The sequence below is a fragment of the Camelus ferus genome, chromosome 7 (assembly GCF_009834535.1).
Source record: "Camelus ferus isolate YT-003-E chromosome 7, BCGSAC_Cfer_1.0, whole genome shotgun sequence".
In the NCBI taxonomy this organism is placed as follows: domain Eukaryota; kingdom Metazoa; phylum Chordata; class Mammalia; order Artiodactyla; family Camelidae; genus Camelus; species Camelus ferus.
This window is the reverse complement of record NC_045702.1, coordinates 37,625,301-37,647,656: the sequence shown is the minus strand read 5'-3', so window position 1 is coordinate 37,647,656 and position 22,356 is coordinate 37,625,301. Positions and strand designations below refer to the sequence as shown.

The 22,356-nt window shown below is 34.0% G+C and overlaps 1 protein-coding gene across 4 annotated transcripts in view; it reads right to left on the bottom strand.

The window, feature by feature from the left end:
* Window positions 1-22,356, bottom strand: part of DPY19L2 (dpy-19 like 2) — a 77,976-nt gene that overhangs the window by 29,155 nt on the left and 26,465 nt on the right. For all 4 annotated transcript variants that reach the window (XM_032483726.1, XM_032483725.1, XM_032483727.1 and 1 more), the window contains exons 9-13: window positions 20,868-20,967; window positions 7,665-7,742; window positions 6,823-6,909; window positions 3,564-3,623; window positions 1,005-1,085 (exon numbers count right to left, since the gene is read on the bottom strand). In XM_032483726.1, coding sequence (XP_032339617.1) covers window positions 1,005-1,085; window positions 3,564-3,623; window positions 6,823-6,909; window positions 7,665-7,742; window positions 20,868-20,967 — 406 coding nt within the window. The remainder of the gene's footprint in view (window positions 1-1,004; window positions 1,086-3,563; window positions 3,624-6,822; window positions 6,910-7,664; window positions 7,743-20,867; window positions 20,968-22,356) is intronic.

Below are 22,356 nucleotides of genomic sequence, written 5' to 3'. Positions count from 1 at the left end.
GTAGATAAAAAAATAATTTAGAGGGCCTAAATATAGTTTACCATAAAATATATATCCCCTACAGAATAAAAAATTAAGAACAATAAAAAGAACAACAGCAGCAAAGAAACCTAATAAACCACTATGCAGAGGTAACAATAAATGGCAAATAAATCTTTATATTTTGAAATTGTATTTAACATGAACATGTATCCAGGCTCAAATCTACTGGACAGTGATAACACAGGGCCTTTTAGAGAGTAACTACCATAATCCATTGTTAAAGTTGAAGCAATTTCAGCATGAGATAGGGTCCTAATTGGAGAGTGCTAGATAAGGTGAATTTCAGAGTGGGTTATTGTATGCTACACTCTTCTATGCTCATATCCAAACACAAAGTGCTGAAAATAAAAGTTAAATTCATGCATTATTTTCTATTCTCTAAAGAAATTAGTTAATAGGAACTTATGCTTTGAAAAGGGCCATTATTTAAGGTATTAACCTTAAAACAGACAGAAACACCATGCATGAGGGATAAGTGGTCCATATGTTTTCTAGAAGATGAAAAGATAATTTTTATCATTATCTTTATACAAGAAAAACTTCAATAATATCAAATCATTTCTTAATTTTAATCTATGATTATAAATAAAACTATATTGAGATTTTAAGTTCTATATTTCAAAGCTGAGTACAGACTGCTCATATGTTAACATTTACAACAAACTAATAACTTACTAAATAAATTATTTGTATTTTAACCAAAATATAAGCAACTACTTAATATATTTTTTTTCCTGGAAGGCTAAGTCAGAATTCATTGGTACACTTTTTTCTTGGTGGGTTGAAAAAATCACTGAACTGCAGAGTTTCAGTACAGACTCTGCCAGTAAATAACTATCTTGAGACCTTGAAGAAGGCACTTTAACCTCTATAAAATGAAGAGGCAAAAACAGGTGGTTTAAAAGTCTTTATCCAACTACATATTTATAGAAATTTTAATGTTTTAGCTAGAAAGTACTTACATGGTCTGAAACACCTAAAATTTTAGATGTCAGAAATTTCAAAATGATTGTTCCACAAAACCAAGCACAACCTTGAATTACCTAGAATACAAACAAAATAGATAGAAGGCTGAGGAACAAAAGGCCCTGCATCCTGGTAATCAACAAACCTTCAATTAACAAATCTTAAGTGAGAGGGAAACACAAACTTAAAAATTTTTTTAAAATATGATAATGAGAACTACATATTAGAAGCTAAGGGAGACATATAAAACAATGATCAGAACAAAATTCATAACACCAAAAACTTTTATCAATAAAAATAAGAGTAGAGATAAATTAACACTTTGACTCAAATATCTAGATAAAGAATAACAAAATAAACCAAAGCAAACACATGAAAGGAAACACTCAGGAGAATATTCTTCTATTGTATTTACACCTATCTGTATCCATCTTGTTGTCTTTGCATTCCTGGGATGAACCCAATTTGGTAAGAATGGACTATCGCTTATATATATTTATATATACCTATCTGGCTATTCTTGAGTTGTTAACCTTTTCTTTTGCATTTTTATCCATAGAGTGTTTTCAGTCTAGGTGGAATTTAAAATCCATGTTCATGAGTAAGAATAAGCTTAATCATACTGTCCTTGCCTGACCTTAGTACTGAGATTTAGATTACCAGTGAGGTTTCATTTCCCTTCTTGTAAGGGTTCTCATTCCTTATGATACGCACTGAGTTCCTCTTGGTGTTTTTGAGTAAATTTCATAAACCCAGTTTAATATTTACCTCAGTAATCAAAAATTGGGATCTCCTATTAAGCACTGAATTTCTTCCTACTGAGGAAAACTGTCAAGTGAATCACTTAGGCCTTAAAAGCACTTGCTTAGGCTTTATGTTGTAAATATTTACCTTTGCTAAAGATACATAAAAGCTAAAAATAGAGAATACTTAATACCTAGGAAGGTGAAAAAAAAGAATCTTTCTTGTAATTTACCACATGATAGCAAAGAATATGAAAATTAGATTATGATCAATCCTAAGTGACCATTTTTTCTATATACTGTTTCAATGCCATGCGATGCAGAAACCTAAGAACCTCCTCATTTTCAAGTTTTCCAATTATGACAGAGCAAGATATGCAATATAATCTTTATTCCACAAGCATGTAAGAATCACTTGGAGTAACAAAACAGGTGTCTTTGTAAGAAAAAGTATTAGTTCACAAAATATCTTTGCTTTTTCTTTTTGATTGTCTTCTCAAAAATAGCCATAAGGGGCCAGAATATCTTTTGTGTTGTTTAGATGACTACCATGATTCACTTCTTCCGTTTGCAAGATATTGACAGTATTAATTATATCAGTTTCAAAATACAAATATAAGCTGAACATTCATTATATTTTAACTTTCTCTCTTAGATTTGTTTCTTTGAAATTCTTATGTTGAAAGCTTAATTTTTTTCAGTCTAAAATTGAAAATATTCAAGACAATAAATTTTCCTCTGAGTACAACTTTGGCAGAATCTCCTAAATGTCCACAGACACTGTTCTATTCACTGTCATTTTTCAATGATTTGTAATTAAGATTTTGACTTTCTTTTGAGTTTAATTATTAAATAAAAATCTTTAAATTTTCTGTTGATTTCTTGGTTTACTCTTAAAAAAATAATCATTGTCGATTTTTCTGAAGTAAAAAAAAATCACATATTAGAAGGGTCATGTCAATAACTTAAGTGTATTTTCACCATCGGGGATGAAAGAGTGCTTCCAGCAATGAGAAACTGGCAATTAATTCCGTTTTGTTCTTTTGTATTCTAAGTGGAAATCTACCTTATTATCATACCATAACTTTTCCAGTTTTACCCTATCAATATATGACATGTAATTACACAGTTCTACAACACAGCAGATTTTATTTTTTAATAGGGATACATTAAAGACCCAGAGAAAAAGAATGAATGTCTTCTGCCTGATATTATGAGAATTAGTAGTTGCAGTGCCTACGCACTAATGTATCTATTTTACTTTATAACATAACACATAAACATAGAGGTAACATGGGCCATCCATTTGTCTATTTGAGAAGAAGTCAAACAAAGATCAGGTAGTGGCTGAGCTGAAATAAGAAGGGACTGGGAGATTGTAGGGAAAACATTTAAAGGCTAAAAGTAATAGAGGCTAAAGTTGGAAGCTGAAGGAAAGAGACATGATGGGTAAATATAGAAAAAAAAGGGAAAGTGGGGACAGAACTACAGACTGAGTTATTTTGAAGAGAAGGTTAATAAATCTAAAGAGAGAAACTCAAAGTAAATAGAAATAAATTTAAGAGGCAAGGTAGTAGGTGTAAAGCAGAATGAAAGGTAAAGGAAGAAAGGACTGAAGGTAGCACTGAAATAAACTAACCTCTTGAAAATGACTTGTAGATGTCGATAAGGACTATTTCCCACCTTACCTAAGTAGCTATTTGTAAGATTTATTCACTATAAATCATTCAATTTTTAAAGTATGTTATCTGTATTCAGTTTATAGAAAGAAAAAAAATTTGAAGAAATTGTGTTAAAAATGTTGAACCTTACCCAAAAGTGGAGTTCAGATACTCCCAATCTTTGAAGTTTATTTCTCTTTAGAATTATCACCTAAAATGCATGATATAAAATAAAACAATTAAATAAAATTAACATTTATATTTCATATGAATGATAAATTTCAAAAATTACATGGCCACCCCCTTCCATCTTGGCTATTACCAGCCATTTTCCTTCTTAATTGTTGATTTTTCCAAATTTGGACATGGAAAATTTCCTTGGAGTGAGAGCCAAATGCTTTGTAAACCAAAAAGTTGACTCTAGAATCAACTTAATTCCTCAGTGAGTTACTTAGGACATTTTATGCAGAGCAACACTCTGAGGAGGTAGATGGTATGGGGGAGGTATGTCCATACAAATGTATATGTCAGTTACCTAGCAAAATTAGTGGTCTAAAGTAACACGAAAATCCTTCCTCTCCAAACTCTCAAATATTTTAAAATGTTAAAGAAAATGCCTAATTGAATTTATAAGAAAGAAAAGGAATCTTCCAGGTGTCAGAAAAGAAGGTGATTTTAAAAACTAAAACATTAATTAGGAGAGAACCTATGGCAGTCTTTGAGGCGGCCTGTAGAAGGGGGCTACAAATATGGGCTTGTATTAAAAGGGAGGGCAGCAGAAGAGAACTTGGGACTATGAAAGGTAAGAAATTAGAATTAAGACTCATGCATACAGCTGGGGTCCCCCAAAACCATACCCTTAGTGCTATCACCTGAATGTTTATGTCCTTCCATTACATCCATATGTTGAAAACTTGATCCTCAGTGTGACATATTTAGAGGTGGAACTTCTGTGAGGTAATTAGATCATGAGGGTAGAGCCCTCATAAATGGGATTAAGGGCCCTTCTGAGAAGAGACACGAGAGAGATGATGCCTCTCACCAACGTGTGAAAATACAATGAAGATATCTGTCTACAAAGCAAGAAGAGAGCCCTCACCAAGAACCAAGTCAGTTGACACCTTGATGTTGTACTTGCCAGCATCTAGGACTGTAAAAAATAGACATCTGTTAAGCCATCCAGTCTAGTATTTTTGTTAGAGCAGCCCAAATCGACAAAGGCATGCAGGGAATGGAAATACTCCTCCTACTATTTTACAAGTTGATAAGGTATTTGTTTATTACCAAGTTTGTGTTGGGAAAAAAAAAAGCTTCCAACGAGAAACTGAAATCTTAGGCCTGTGTATTTTTTAGATTTGGAGGAGAATTTTGCATCATCTAATTAGTCCTACGTGAGCCATGATTCCTGAACTTTCAACAACAGGAAAATATAAATGCACCAGATTACAAACTGCAAAACTGTTTGTAAACACGAAATACAAGAAGCAACCCAAATGCCCAGACATACCCAGACATAGAACAGTGGTTAAATTATCTATAGAGCATGCAGAGGAGAATATATACTATGAAATTATAGGAAAGAATAAAGATCTCCATGAACAGATATGGAATAATATCCAGGATACGTTGTCAAGTGATACCCAGGATAGACTGATAAATCAAAACACAAAACATAGTGGTATGCTGCCTTCATGTAAGTGAGAGATAATATTTAAAATAGATTTCTGTGTAAAATGTCACCATTTTACCATCCCTACTGAATTAATGGATCTGGTATCAAGCACTGATGGCTGCTATCATAAAACCAGAGTCATCAGATAATATGTGCCTCCCGATTATAGACTTGCCAAAGGGATTAAATCAGAACCTGTCCAAGTTTTAGACCCAATAATTAATATATTATAAATACAGAATACAAAGGAAGATGTAAAGCTGCACCATGAGGACTCCGAGAGAAAAATCAAGACCACAGAACCCTTCACATGTTCAATGGCCCAGGTTCTTCAACAAATAAATTTTCTGGGGGAAAAACCAAGGAGACATATTGAAAACCTGTAGCTAAAAATAAAAATGTAAATGCTGAAACTATAAAGAAAAGTTTGATGTGATTACCATAGTCAAGACAGACACTACTGTTTTAGAGGAGTGCAAGGGAGTCATAACTGAGGCACGTTACAGGGAGGGCTTCTAGAATGGTTAGAAAAATTCTAGTTTTGACTTGATGGTAGTTTAAGGATGTTTGCCAAATAGTTCATTTATCAGTAATTATCAGTACTGGTCAGAACTAAGTCAGTATATAAAACATTTGTTTTAAGAAGTTTCCTATATCTGTGTTATATTTTAAAGTAAAAAATGTTTTCATAAAAAAAGGTGGATGAGCACACTATTATAAGTCCTCTACTTTGTAACGCTGGAAAAATTTGACAAAATGTTGAAAAGAAAGAACCTATGTCTTTTGGGAGAGAGAAAGAAGAATACTTACTATGAAGCAAAAAAAGAGTTGTGGGGGAAAAAAAATTAAAACTTACATCCCAAAAGATTCCACCAATGCACCATACATGGAAAAGTGCTGTATTTTGGTATTTCTGTAGTAAGTGTCATTTCTGATTATTGTGGAAAGAGAACATCCCAGGAGCATTCCAAGGGGAAGAACATTCCAGGTTCTGGCTTATGAATACCAGAAATGTGATTATAAGGTAATAAAACTGATTTACTGAACCACCATTCCAAATACAACTGCAAATGAATGTTATTTCATCAAAGTAATTCACATGAGGAAACTATATACTTCTCTAATTATGTTGTCATTGCTCAAAACAGTTCAGAACTCCTCTTTACTAACAACTTTCAGAGAAAGTTGCAAGAAAATTGGTCTTATTATTTTATTGTCGTGCCATATTTTGATCAAGATCTGTATTACCCAGCCCAATCACCCATCTTTTTCACAAGAGTTTGGTCGTTTCCAGAAATCAAATCCACCCTTGAAAGATGAAGATTTGCCACCATTGAGGATATTCAAAAGAATGTGCCACCGTCTGTGAAAGCAATTCAGAGGAGTTCCAAAAATGCTCTGGGCAATGGTAGTGTCACTTCAATATGTATTTAGCCTACTTGAAGTGACTTCTGAAAGAAATAACTAATTTTTATCATAAATTAAGGCATACTTTAAAAAGTAAGCCTTATTACCTTATGAGTTTAAAAAAAATTTACTTGGGCATTGCCTTAAAAATGTAAACTTTCATTATATTATTTTTCAAGGATGAGACAGGGAAAAAGCATTATCTGGGGAAAACTTTTCATGTGAGTAATAATCCAGAAAGGGCCCTGTTTAGTCTCCTAAATCTATGAGATGGGTAAACTGCTATTTGACAGGTTAAAAATAAATCTTCATGAGCTTAAGAAACACTTACCAATGTCATTAACAAAGATGAAGAATAATAAGACGATAAATACATTGGATTTCCAAACATCAACACAAAACAAAGGAGAACTGAAATCTAAGAATTGAAGGAAAAAACACATTTTATAGTCATTAGACAGCATAATGTGTCCTTTTCTGCAGGGATGTATCATTTCTAATACAAATTATATTTGCATAAATAAGATTAAAAGATAGATCTTGACCAAGTGATAACAGAATTTCAACATATTTATAGATTCTAAGTATTTTCAACATCATAAATACTATATAGCAGAATTTAATTTTTTCTCTATTTGCAACTTTGTAGAAATAAAATAGAAAAAAAACTATTGTTTCTATTGATTCAATAATGGAGAAAGACTTATAAGTCTTAGTTTTCTAATCTTATTTTTTGTTGAACTACTTGAATATTTCCATCACTAATGAAGGTTTATTTTATGTTCTTATCTAAAAGATTTTTAGTTTTTATTTTCCTAAGGGAGATGTGTTTGGAGAGTAAGATAAAAACAATAATGCAAAACATCAATTTTACAGAGTGTTACACTCATGCGACGTGTTAAAAATCTCAAGCCTCAGGGAGAAAAGGCAGTTTCAAAAGTAGTGACAATAATAATAAAACAAAAATTTTTAAAAAGTTTCAGAGAATATAAAACATCTATAGTTAAGAGTATAATCTGCTATAACATGGCATCTGGTTATCCTTCTAAATATTGTCAACATCATATGTATTAAATACAACTTGAGAGGAGGTATATAAAACAGAATCACTTCTGTTTTATAAACCCTGAGATCTTATTTTAATATATGACTTAAAAATATTAAGAATGTTACCATGTTCATATAGATGATCTTCTGAAATTTGTTTGGCTCAATGTACCCCACAACATACATAGGAAATAATGAAGCTATCTGAAATAAAAATATAAAAAAAGCAAAAAATAAAATGTAGACAAGCATTTCACTATTCATAAGCATAGTAAATATAAGAAGAGAGTTATATTTCCAATAATGATAGTCACAGTAATGTGAGTCAGCCTTTTCACTGAGAACTACAATAGCTAAGAAAAAATATTTATATGTAAGCCACAGATTACTAAGAGGGCAAAAAGAATTGGGAAGCTAAGACTAGAGAAAAGATGGAAATCTACAGAGATGAGCATAACATTTTGGGTCATTTTTCTCCCAGAGGCATCTGCTAATTCTAAAAGAAGCGGATGCCTGCCAGCTGAGAGGCAGCTGAGAGATTTCTACAAGCTTAGCAGTCAGGGAAACCCCAAAATGGGGTCCCTGCTAAGTCCCCAAGCTTTAGTTTGTACTTCAAAGGGTAATACGATAAGAGAGAACCAGAAATCAAAGTAGCCTTGGGAAATACTGAAGCTCACCTTTGAATTATCTCAATCTCTGATTGCATGAGTGATTAAAGATTGTTAGTCCCTATATTTGCCTATGGGAAGCAATTCTAATTTTCTCTGAAAGAAGTTTGTATCATCTTAGTCTCAAATTAACTCTACAATTGTTCATATACAATGTTCAATACCACATCAAAACTAATCAGATGTAGGAGGAGATAAGACACTACCACTAAGACAATAGAAACAGACCTATGAAGACTCTACATCTAGTTTAGGGGTCAGCAAACTTTTTATGTAAAAAGCCAGAGAGTAAATATGTTATAATTTGTGGGCCACATACAGTCTCTATTGTATACTCTTCATCTTCTATACTCTTTAAACAACACTGTAAAACTGTGAAAACTACTCTTAGCTCACAAATCACTCAAAAATATGTCTGGATAAGTTTGAAAATTCCAAGAGGCTACTGAAAGCCACACACACACACAAAGAACAAATTAAAAATGTACAACAAGTATTAGAATGATCAATAATAAGTCAAATATGGGTTTAAAAGCAGGTTAAATATAGCCAAACAGAAAGTGATAAATTGGAAGACAGGTCAGAAGAAAGCATAAAATGGACAAAAGGATGAACAATATATGAAGAACATAAGAAATGTAGAGCACATAGTGTAAAGACCAGATTTCAATCTCAGAAAGGGATAAGGGAATTAAGTAAAAGCAATTATTTAAAGAAATTATATCTGAGAAGTTCCCAAAATTTATAGAAAAAAAAATCAAGAACTGATTCACAAAGTATGAGCAGCCTCCAGCAAGGGATAAATTAAGACAAACAAAACCTGACCACACTTAGGAATATAATGTAAAAACTGCTTATAACCAAAGGTAACTACAAAACTCTTTAAAAGAGTCTGAGACTAACTGACTTTAAGATTTACTATAAAGCTGCAGTAATTATGAGAGTATGGCACTGGAGAGGAAAAACAGACAAATTGATCAATGGAATAAAATAGAGCCCAGAAACAGATCCACAAAACTACAGGCAACTGAGCTTTGACAACAGAGCAAAGTAATTCAAAGGAGAATTGACAGTCTTCAACAAATGGTGCTCAAAGACTTGGACACTCACACATTAAAAAAAAAAAAACAAACTACAGACTTAACACCTTCCAAAAAATTGACTTAAATGTATCTTAGACCTAAATGGAGAACACGGACAAAAAACTTCTAAAAGATAACAGGAGAAAATCAAGGTGATCTTGTTTAAGGATGAGTTTTTAGAAATACCACCAAAAGCATGATCCATGGAAGAAAAAACTGATGAACTGAACTCCCTTAAGATCAAAAACTCCAGCTCTGCAAAAGACACCATTAAGAAAACTAAAAGACAAGCAAGGTATTGGGGAAAGATCTTTGCAAAACCCACATTTGATAAAGGTCTGGTATGTAAAATATACTAAGAACTCGAAAAACTCAGCAATATGAAAACAAATAACCGAATTAAAAAAATGGGCAAAAGCTCTGAGCAAATAACCTAACCAAAGAAGATATACAGAGGGCAAATAAGCATATGTAAAGATGCTAAGCACAATACTCCACTAGGGAACTGTAAATCAAAGCAACAATGAGATACTGCTTCTAACATATCAGAATGGCTAATATCCAAAAAAACTGACAAAATTGGCAATTTCTTACAAAACTAAACATCGTCTTACCATACAAACCACCAATCACACTCCTGGGTATTTACCCAATTGAGCTGAAATCTTACGCCCACTCAAAACCTTCACTTGGGGGGAGGATATAGCTCAAGTGATAGAGTGCATGCTTAGCATGCATGAGGTCCTGGGTTCAATCCCCAGTACCTCCTCTAAAAATAAATAAAACCTAATTATCTTCCCCCACCACCAAAAGAAAAATAATTAAATAATACAATAAATAATATATTTCACACCAAAGACTAGAATCACCAAAGACTAGAAGCAACGATGATGTCTTTCAAGAGATGGATGGATGATGTCCTTCAAGAGATGGATGGATAAACAAACTGTGGTATATTCATACAATGGAGTATTATTCATCAATAAAAAGAAATGAGCCATCAAATCATGAAAAGACATGGAGGAACCTAAAATACACACAGCTAAGTGAAAGAAGCAAGTCTGAAAAGGTGACACACTCTATGATTCTAACTACATGACATTTTATTTTGGCTGTATTTTATTACATTAAAAATTGTAGAGCTCTGCTGTGAATTACAGTGTTAACATTTCTTGTACTAGTAGAGGGCTGCATTCACAATAATTATGTCTGGGCCCAGGAATTCTTTTTTTGGGGGGGCCTCTGAAAAGTCCCATGCAATTTAACATTCAGCAGTAACCAGATTATGCATTTATTATATAAGTACAACAACAATGGATAATTCATTCAAGAATCCCAAAGAGATGTTTGATTTAAAGAGGTACCAGTTGAATATGGTAATACTTTCAAGTAATAACCAATTTCCCTGAATATAGTTTTCTAGAACTTTTTTTATAGCTTAGTTGCTTGGGCTTAAAGTACAGTTTCTTAGAAAACAATACTTTAAATTCAAGTCCATTCAATGGATGCTAAAGGGTCAATGCTATCTCCACCCTAAAGAAACTTACTTGCCGGTGGTGTGGAAAAGAGCAAAGACATAGATAGCTCAGCAAATCTCCTTTCAACACAGTATCAAGTACCTCACAGAGCAAGCTCAAGCAAGCCCATCGAATCTCAGAGTCAAAGAATGCATAAATTGTTACAAGTTTGTTTATTCTATAGATCAACTACCCAGAATTCAGGAGTTGGTGCCTAACAAACCTCCTGTCATTTCTTTTTCTCCCAGCATAAATACCTCACTACCCACCTCCTCCACAAAAATAGATGGGGATGGCATAAAGTGGTTCCAACTAAAATTCCAGCTAATGGATAATCAGAACTTTACTGGATTTAAGAAATTTACCTCTTTTTATTAAGCTTAGAGTCTCTACCAAGGACTCCTGTATTATTTTTTTCCAGTTTTATTGAGAGATAAGTGACCTATAACATTGTGTTAAGTTTAAGGTGTACAACATATTGATTTGACACATGTATAAATTTCAATATGATTACCACTACAGCATTAGCTAACACCTTCATCATGTCTCAAAATCCCCATTTCATTTTTGTGGTGATAACATTTAAGATTTACTCTCCTAGCAACTTTCAAGTATATAAAACAGTATCATTAGCTATAATCATGCTGTGTGTTAGATCCCCAAAACTTATTCAACTTCTAGCTGCAAGTTTGTACCTTTTGTCCAATGCCTTCCTATCTCCTCTACCTCTCAGGTCCTGGTAGCCACCATTCTCCTGTTTCTACAAGTTTTACTTTTTTAGATTCCACATACAAGTGAAATAATACAGTATTTTCTTTCTCTAGCTGACTTATCTCACTTAGGATAATGCCCTCAAGGTCCATCTATGTCCTGTGGCAGGATTTCTTTCTTTCTCATGGCTGAATAATACTCCATTGTATGTATATGTAGCACATCTTCTTTATCCATTGATCTGTTGACAGACAGGTTGTTTCCATACCGTGGCTCTTGTGAATAATGCTGCAATAAACATAGAAATGCAGATATCTCTTCCATATTCTGTTTTCATTGCCTTTGGATATTTACCTAGAAGTGGGATTGCTGGATCACATGGTAATTCTATTTTAAATTTTCTGAGGAACTTCCATATTGTTTTCCATAGTGGTTCTACCACTTCACATTCCCACCAACAGTGCATACGAATTCCCTTTCCTCCACATGCTCACCAACATTTGTTTTCTCTTGTCTTCTTGATATTAATCTCTTATCAGACATATAGACAAGTGAGATTGCATCAAAATAAAAAGCTTCTGCATAGCAAAGGAAACACCAATAAAGTAAATAGTAAAGAAGGTATACAAATGGCCATTAAATATATTAAAAAACATTCAACATCACTAGTCATCAGTGAAATGCACAACAAAACCACCACTATTATATTATCTCACAATCGTTAGGATGGCTAATATCAAAAAACAAATGACAACAGGTATTAGGGAGGATGTGAAACAAAGGGAATCCTTTTACACTGTTAATGGGAATGCAGAATTGTGCAGCTGCTATGGAAAACAGTATGGAGGCTTCTTAAAAATTAAAAATAGAAATATGGTATGATTTAGTATTTCTACTTCTAAGTATTTATCCAAAAGAATGGAAAACAGGATCTTGAAGAGATATTAGCACTCTCATGTTCACTGTAGCCCTATTCATAATATCCAAGATGTGGAAATAACCAAAATGACAATCAATGGTTGAATGGATTTAAAAATGGTTTATACACATACAACAGAGTATCATCATCCTTATAAGAGGAGGAAATTCTGTAATATGCAACAATATGGATGAGGATATTATGCTGAGTGAAGTAAGCCAGTCACAGAAAGACAAATACTGCATGATTCCATTTATCAGAGATAATACTCAAACTCACAGAAGCAGAATAGAATAGTGATTGCCAAGGGCTAGGGGGGAGGAGGAAACGGGAAGCTGCTAATCAACACACATAAGATTTCAGTTATGCCAGATCAATAACTTCTAGAGATCTACTATACAACATTGTGCCTGTACATAACAATACTGGACTGCATACTCAAAAATCTATGAAAAGTGTACATCTTATGTTCACTGCTCTTGCCACATTACATACTCACAAATAGACTTAAAAAAATTTAAGGCCCGTTACATGAAAATAGAAGGACTACACAATAACTGTGCATATAATAATGTTGCATTAAAATATTTAAAGCAAGAGTTCACAGAACTAAAAGTAGATACAGCAAATTACTGTTATAGTGGAAGACTTTAACAATTATTCTTCCAGTAACTGAAAGCAAACAAAAGTAGTAGAGACCTAAAAGATTTGAATATACAATTAAACTCTGCCTAACATATCTATAACCACATACCTAACAAATACAAAACAACCAATCTTTTTAAATGCAACAAAAATAGAAAATACCTGGGAAAAAATTTAATGAAAGATCTATATGATCTCTAAAAATTAATATAACATTATTGAGAGAAATTAAGAATTAAATAACTAGATATATATTATGTTCTTTGATCAGAAGACACAATATTTTAAGGATCTCAAAAATTTTTATTTACTGAAATCACATTTTTCATCAAAGTGAAAGGGAAAAGAGTATGTATGTAAATTTGGGAATGGGGACAAGTCCTAGACCATAAGTTTTAAGAGGTACTGGGTAAAAGAATACAGTTGCTTTCTGCTTGTCTCCTGTTGAGTCCAGTTCATTTAATGAAACAGTTATAGTTGTTAAAAGGAAGTTCATAAATTCACTTTGTGAGGAAAATTAATCTTGACACTAATTATGAAAAATGTATCATATAGATTCTTATACAGAAAAGCAATTATGTAATAGAGGAGACTCAATTAATTATAGTTTAACAAAAGGTACAGAAGTATTCTTTAAATGTGCATTTCTTTTATTAATGCTGTGTTAAAGTTGGCGGCATTTTAGCAAGCAAATAACATAATACAGCCAAGTGTGTAGCCTTCAAGAGAGGAGTTCAAAGACCCAAGAGATGCAACAAAAATAAATTGGAAGTGTTGGTGCTCTGCAGTTAGGCAGACTTAATTTTAACTTAATCTTTGAGCCTTAGTGTCTCCATCTGTAATTCTAAGTTAATAATACCCGTCTGCCTAGACTCCTTGAGGATTAAATGAAATAAACTATAATACTGAAGTCAGGCATATATTACTTTCCCTTTCCTTCCTTTCATAGACTAATATTGTTAGGATATGCAGATCTAGACCACCCTTCTTAAATATCACCTTTATGCTTTGGCTAAGAAAAATACTTCACAGGTGAAAATTCTGCTTAATTGCCAGAATGTTGCTACTTGAATCGCTGGTTGGAAAGAAAGCTCTCTCATTTAGAGTCGACATTCTGCTGTGAAAATGTAGAAAACTGACTGACTTCTATTCTTGCCTCCAGATGATTTCATCAAACTTCTGTGGATACTAGCCTCAAGGTAAGTAGGTCTGAGGGTAGGTCAAAATTTGCTTCTAGGAAACAGTAAAGATTTTTAAATCTGTTCAAATGCTTAGACCAATTTTGCTCCTGAAATCAGATATGAGTGCAGACGTTTTAAATAAAAATTAGTATAAGAAATAAAATCATAAAACCCTTATGTAAGCTAATTTTTGACTCTGTTATTTAGTTTATATATATAGACTTTAAACTATATTTTAACCACTGTGGCCACAATAGAGACTGTCAAACTAACAGGGAGAAATCAACTTGTAGACTGAGTTTACATTAGAAGATGCTAGGTCAGACAAAACTTTCAGAAAGAGAAGTTGACATTTTTAGTAAGAGCAGCTGCTTCTATGTCTAGGAGAAGAAACATCAACTCTTCTTGGAAAAAACCACTTTGGTGACCTCTTTTAGTTTGCAGATCAAAGGCAAATAGGCATTCACTCTTCTTAAACAAAAGGTTTATTTGGCTTGACAAAAATTGTCCTTCCGACCCTTGGTGTGTGAAATTTGATGTTCGGTAAAGACAAAGGAACTGGGGAAAAAATTCATAAGGAATCAGGAATCTCCTGGGGGAAAACCTTTCTGAGATTCACCAACATTTGAACATCTTCAAGAAACTAATATAATCCTAATTTGGCAAGACAGGACCCCAAGGACCTTGAGAGCAAACACACTGTGTAGGTGAGAGACCTTTGAATTTGTGAGCTCACTCAACACCAGAACCGTAGAGTCTTTTCTTAGGAGAAGGCTAGTTGTGCCCATAGCATTTAGCTGGTGTTGAAATTCCTGATGACTCAACTCAGCTGTCTCAGCACTGCAGACATGCTATGAGACATTCACATGAAAGAGACTGGTGGCACTCATAAGTGAGAGCATGGAGTTCAGGTCAGTTTCAGCATGAAGCACCTGGCATCTATGGCTAGTAGCAGTTTTCTGTCTTCAAGAAGATGAATTTGAGTTCTTGATGTCATTGCCAAGCAGGGGGTCTTAAGTTCACACTTGGCCTCAGGTTCATTCAGAAAGCTGTAGGACAGCTTCAGATATTTCTCTTCATTGGGAACTCTTAAAGAAGTCTACATAGTTGCCTTACCCCAGGTGACAGCTCAGGAGCAAAGAAAGAAGACTCACATCATGTAAACGTAGACGTCACCTTGGCTTAGGAGCTCCGTAGGACACGGAAAATTCTGCAAGGGAAATGACACTTAAGAGTCGCCTCACTTAAGGAAGTCCAAAGTCATGCATCCCTTCAGGAAGAGCTTCACCTGCAACTCCTCCCACTCGGATGCAATCGGGCAATCACCAAGTGATGTGCCTCGTCCGCATCACGGTCATGCCGCACTAGCAAGTTTCTTGGGGAAGAGAGCTAGAAGGTAAACTGAGGGTCAAATTCTCATGCAGAAGGGGAAAGTGTTTTGCTAAACAGAAGTGTGGTGGCATCCACTGTGTACCCAGATTCCTGAATCTTCCAGATACAAGTAGTTTCATCTCTGGCTTCAATGGTGAAGCAAAAACATCTAGTCCTGATCCTTGGCCCAAATTAATGGCTGAAGGGTTTATCATTGAAAAAGAAACTCCAGGAAGGGAAGAAAATAATCTTGTTATAAGAAGGAGGAGGGCATGGAGTCACATTAATTTAAATATTAAAAGAGATGAGAGATGTGGCTTTATACATTATCCCAAACAAAGAAAAAGTTTTATAAAGAAAGAAAATGAAAAATTCTAGTTTTATATAAATATATTGATACTATCTCTTTCAGAAATAATCTGTATCTTTATTACTTCTGATTTTATAACCTCCTTCCTGCAACTATCCATTTTGCTTTCCTTAGTCATAACAATCTTTCCTACATAAATGGGAATTCTCGAATAAAATGTAAGAAAATAGAACATATTATAAATTAAAATTCAGTTTCTGAGTAAGTCACAATTTTTCAGTTTCTTAAGAATGATAATGCCTAAGGTCTTCTAACCTCCTAATAGTCTAGGTTTCTACAACTGTCACTTGTCATTTTTTTCTCTTTAAAAGATAGCCAATCCTTGACTCCTTCACCCTATTTATCAGACAATATGTGCAGAAGACATGAACTAATTTTAACCTAAATCTATGAAAAATATAATCAAGAATATAAGTCTTAGACTACTCCCTGAAAACAACTTTGAATTACCTTTATGTTAGCATTAAAAACAAACACACACACAAGCAAGCAAAACTTTATACATTAGTTAAGAAAACTAAAAGCTGGAAGTTATGTCAGCTTTATGGCAGTATGAGACGCCCCTCTTTTCTGCCTCCATCTTTTAACAACTAAAATTTGGCATCCACCCATGAACAAAAGTGCTTCTGTGGGAGTTGTGGGATCCAGCATCATACACCAAAGGCCCCAGGAGGAGTTGTGCCCACCTATGTATCAGGTAATAGGCAGACAGACCTCAGCACAGGCTGCGGAATAAGCAGGAGCCAGTGAACTGGCCCCAGTCCCTCTCAGTTATGGTTGAAGAAAATATGGAGAGTGCTGACTTGGGCAGACACTCACAGATAAGAGAGCCTTTGCACAGTCCAGTCTTCCCGAGGAGAGGCTCAAGCACTTCATTGGAGGAAAAATATATATACAAGTTTGGATGCACTGGAGAGCGTTAAGAGGAACTTTGCCAACACTGCCCTTCCCTCAAGGTGGCACAGTGAAAGCCTGAACTAGCCAGTGGCAACCTCTCCCACACTGGGGAAAGGAAGAATGATGACTGTGTGCCTGGCCTCCACAGCTGTGCAGGACATTGCTGGGAAAAAAAATTTCTCTCCTGCAGCACTCAGAGTAGTGAGGTGGGATCTCCTTGACTGGGGAAGGTAGGAGACTGAGAAAGAGGCAAATAAGAATATTAGAGGGCATTTCAAAAAGGATGCAGTTCCTTCTGGTTGTGTTCAGGAAACCTGCCCACCAGCTGCTGAGGAAAGCCAGCAGGCACTCTTGACACCTTCTGAGTGTTAAGTTCACACTTCCTTCGACTCTGCCACTGGCTCCTTGTGCATGCTCCTGAGTGTGGCAGCAAGAGCACGCTCTGATGGATAAGCACATATGAAAAACAAGTCAGGGTCTGTGGGCATGGGAGAAACTAGAGCTGTAGCACCACCTTCTGGAAGCAAAAGAGAGGTTTACAGCAGTCAGCCTGCTAAGATCCAGAAAAGACATACAAGCTTAATAATTCTGCCACAAAGAGGGAGCAAGAAGCGTGAAGCAGGTATGTCCATATAAAGTCAGAGAAAACCCAAGATATAAGTAGGGTGAATGAAGACTATCTCCTATCTGAAGGCAATTAGTAAAAAAATGAACTGCTACTTGAAATGCAAAAACAGCAACACGAAACTTCAAGGAACATGAAGAATCAAAGAAACGTGACATTACCGAAAAATCTCAGTAATTCTCCAGTAACTAAACTCAAAGATGCAGAATTCTATGATTAACCTGAAAAAGAATTCAAAATAGCTGTTTTAAGGAAATTCAATGAACTGCAAGAAAACACAGAAACACAATTCAATGAAATCAGGAACACAATACATGAACAAAGTGAGAAGATTAACAAAGAGATAAAAATCATAAAACAGAATGAAACAGATTCTGGAACTGAAGGATTCAATGAATGAAATGAAAAATGCAATAGAGTATCAACATCAGAATAGACCAAATAGAAGACAGAACAGTGAGTTAGATAGGAACTGTGAAATACTCTATCAGAAGAGGACAAAGAAAGAAAGAATGAAGAAAGCCTATGTGATCTATATAAAAACATCAAATGATCAACTATCAGAATCATTGGAGTTCTATGAAAAGAGAGGGAGATGGGGGCAGAAAGTTTATTTAAAGAAATAATAGCTGAGAACTTCTCAAACCTAAGAAGAGATCTGGACAACCAAATTCTCAAACCTAATAGTCCATTATTCCAACTGAATGAGACCTTCTCTAAGACACACTATAATGAAACCGTGAAAAATAAAAGACAAAGAGAGAACCCTGAAAGTAGCAAGAAAAAATATATTGTCACATATAAGGAACACCCATTATGCTATCAGTATAGTTATCAAAATAGTATGGTACAGGCTTAAAGATTAACATATACACCAACGGAACAGATCAAGTGTCCAGAAATATACCCATGCATATACAGTTAACTAATATTTGAGAAGGAAGCCAAGAACACTTGGGGGAAAAATAGTGTCCTTGATAAATGGTGTTAGGAAAATGATATTTACATGAAATTGGACTTCTATCCTATACCACTCATAAAAATTAACTTGAAATGGATTAAAGACTTAAATACAAAACCTGATGCCATAAAACTCCTAGAAGAAAACATATGGAATTAGATCCTTGGCATTGGTCTTGGCAATGCTTTTTGGATTGTGACATCAAAAACACAAGCAACAAAAGCAAATAGCAAGCAAGACTACATCAAACTAAAAAGCTTCTGCTTTTTCAGCAAAAGAAATAATCAACAAAATGAAAAGGCAACCTATGGAATGGGAGAAAATATTTGCAGATCATCTATCAAATGAAAGATTAATATCCAAAATGTATAAAGAACTCATACAACTCAATGACAAAAATACTGGTTAAAAATGAGTAGGAAACAATAAATATTTTTTTGAAAGAAGATATCCAAGTGGCCAACAGGTACATGAAAAGACACTCAACATCACTAATCATCAGGGAAGTAAAATCAAATCCACAATGAGATATCCTCTCACACCTTGTTAGAATAGCTGTCATCAAGAAGACAAGAGAAAACGAATGTTGGTGAGCATGTGGAGGAAAGGGAACTCTTGTGCACTGTTGGTGGGAATGTAAAGTGGTAGAATCACTATGGAAAACAATATGGAGGTTTCCTCAGAAAATTTAAAATAGAATTACCATGTGACCCAGCAATCCCACTTCTAGGTAAATATCCAAAGGCAATGAAAACAGAATATGGAAGAGTTACCTGCACTTGTATGTTTATTGCAGCATTATTCGCAAGAGCCAAGGTATGGAAACAACCTGTCTGTCAACAGATCAATGGATAAAGAAGATGCGCTACATATACATACAATGGAGTATTATTCAGCCATGAGAAAGAAGGAAATCCTGCCACAGGACACAGATGGACCTTGAGGCATTATGCTATGTGAGGTAAGTCAGCTAGAGAAAGAAAATACTGTATTATTTCCCTTGTATGTAGAATCTAAAAAAGTAAAACTTGTAGAAACAAAGTAGAATGGTGATTACCAGGGGCTGGGGGGTGGGGAATAAGAGAGATGTTGGACAAAGTGTACAAACTTGCAACTAGAAAATGAGTAAGTTCTGGAGATCTAACACACAGCACAGTCATTTTAGCCAGTACTGTATTATAGAATTCAAAGGTGCCAAGAGACTAGATATTAAGCGTTCTCACCACAAAAATGAAATAATAATTATATGACTTGACAGAGGTGTTAACTAACACTATGGTGGTAACCAAGTGGTAATCATATTGCAATATAATAATGCATCAAAACAACACATTGTACACCTTAAACTTACATAATATTTTATGTCAATTATTAAACAACAACAAAAAAAGAAAAAACTCTAAAAGCCTGGTATATCTTTTGAATGGACAGAAAATCATTAAGGTGATATCAGAATTACCCAAGAAGGTACTCAAACAGTTTCATCAGCACCACTAAATTAGTACATTTGCTTGCAAGGAAAAGATGTACATTAGAAATCTATTCTACTATGTTGGCATATGCAAATAATGAAAACCACAGAAATTCTGTGTTAGTTATAGACCAAATATAAGGAAATAAGGCAGAAGAGATATTCTAAACATGTTTTAAACATGCAGCACCAATTAAGTTGAGGTTATAATTTCAGTCTTTGTAGACAAGTGGCAACACAAGGAGTCCTGGCAGAATTCTTCATGGCCGATAAAGAATATTTTATTATCAGTGTTTACTAGTTAGGTGGAAAGGAATTCTAATGAAAAATCATAGGAGGAAATTTCATCAAAATTGACCTTTTACTCTGCTTCCCCAGCTCAGTTTCTTGCCATTGGTTACTTAGTTGTTTGGTGAAACAGGATATGGCCTCAATTCACTCAAGTAATACCACGATTAAAGCTCTGAAAATGATGTCCAGTAAGATTTTGCTCTTCAGACAAAACGGCCAACATTTAGCTGGAACAGAAGCAGAAACCTCCCAATTTGAAGAGTCAAACTGGCCCTTACCATATTGTACAGCTTGGCACCCAAAATGATTCCTCAAGTCAAAGGAAAATCTACAGGCAGATTTACAGAGATCATCTCAAATACCAATAGGAAAAATTATGAGTTAAAATAAGAGGAAAAAGTCTTTTGAATGCTGATCTTTCCTATCTGCCTAACTTACCAACACATTAACAGAAGGTAGAATTACATGATTAAAAAAACCCACACATATGTATGTGAACTTTATAATTATTTCATATTTTTAAAATCTATTAGGGCACAAAATGACTACATTTTAAAATTGCTATGGAAACAGCCAAGTACATATTGCATTCAACTTAAATTAGTTTAAAATCATCTCACCTGTGTAAAAAGTATAAACTGAGCAAATTGCCAGGGAAGCATAAAAGCAACATTGGAAAGGCAGAGTGCAACAAAAAATCTTCTACTGTTGTTCAAGGTCCTTAATGGAGAGAGTTGACACCAATAAGTTTTACCATAAAATTGGCCTATCATTGAACAGAAAGACTAGTTGCAAAACGTTAAAATCTAATGTTGCCCTTACCTTTGATGTAAGACAACAAAATACAGTTAACTTTTAAAAGCTCATTAAAAATAACTTAAAGTATTTGGATTCCAAAAATGCTTATTATAAAACAATCAAAATTAGGGATTTAAACAAAATGTTGTATCTAGTTTATCAGTAAGTATTTTAAACATATAGCACAGGGAATTACAGTCATTATCTTGCAATAACTTTTAATGAAATATAATCTGTAAAAACAATGAATCACTATTTCATACACCTGAAACTAATATAATATTGTAAATCAACCATATACTCAATTAAAAACTGTAACTATGTATAAAATTAGAAATTTAGTACTCCAGCAAGAAGGTCAGAAAACAGAATGTGAACTGTCTTTGCATACCTTGAGATATTTACCTATATGAGCAGCAGTAGTTTTCATGTAACACTACTTTTATGTTTCGAAAAGCAATGAAGAGAAGTATAAGTGCTGGTGAAATAATATGTTAACAACGATAAGAAAAATTTAAAGAGATTTTAAACAATCACTTTAAAAGAATAATTCTGGAATACAGTTAAACTACTGCATATTGAAGTTTAAACTGTCCATCCTGCAATTATGAGATATATTAATAACCAATACCTTTTACCACAGAAGATTTTACTATCTATTAGAATATGAAAAAAAAGAAATGCAAACATTTTGTGTATATTATAAAACTGTTCTTTTTATAAAGGTTGTATTGGATTGTGATAAATCCTACTACAGTATATAAATTTTCAAAAGAAAATTTTTAATGTTCATATTGTTAAGTAGTATTATCACAAAATATACTCATTAAGTACTGTTATCTTATATTTATAAAATCCAAAAATAAACTTTCATGTAGGTAACAGACCAGAAGTTAGCTGTTCCCTTCTCGAGCTTGGTAGCCATGCAGTATGCCTCTATTTACTTTCTTCACGCTGACATACAATGGTGTTAAATGTCTGCATGGCAGTGTGCTAGGTGTTCCATGGTTAAAGAGAGAAATGTGGCTGGTCTCTGTTTCCAGTGGCATTTTAATATATTAAGTGTATATTTAGACATTTGAATATGTGTGTTTTATTAACAAATTTATAGTTTTAAAAAAGAAAGAAGATGTACATAAATGATTTTAATATAGGCAGAACCTGACAGGTACTAGGAAGTAAAGTATGAGGTTCTCTGGGAGTTTGGAGGAGACAGTGATCAGTATTTCATTCAGTGAGAAATCTCATGAACGTTCTATGAAACCTATTTCTATGATAAAGTTATTTATAATATTCTACTATTTATGCTTT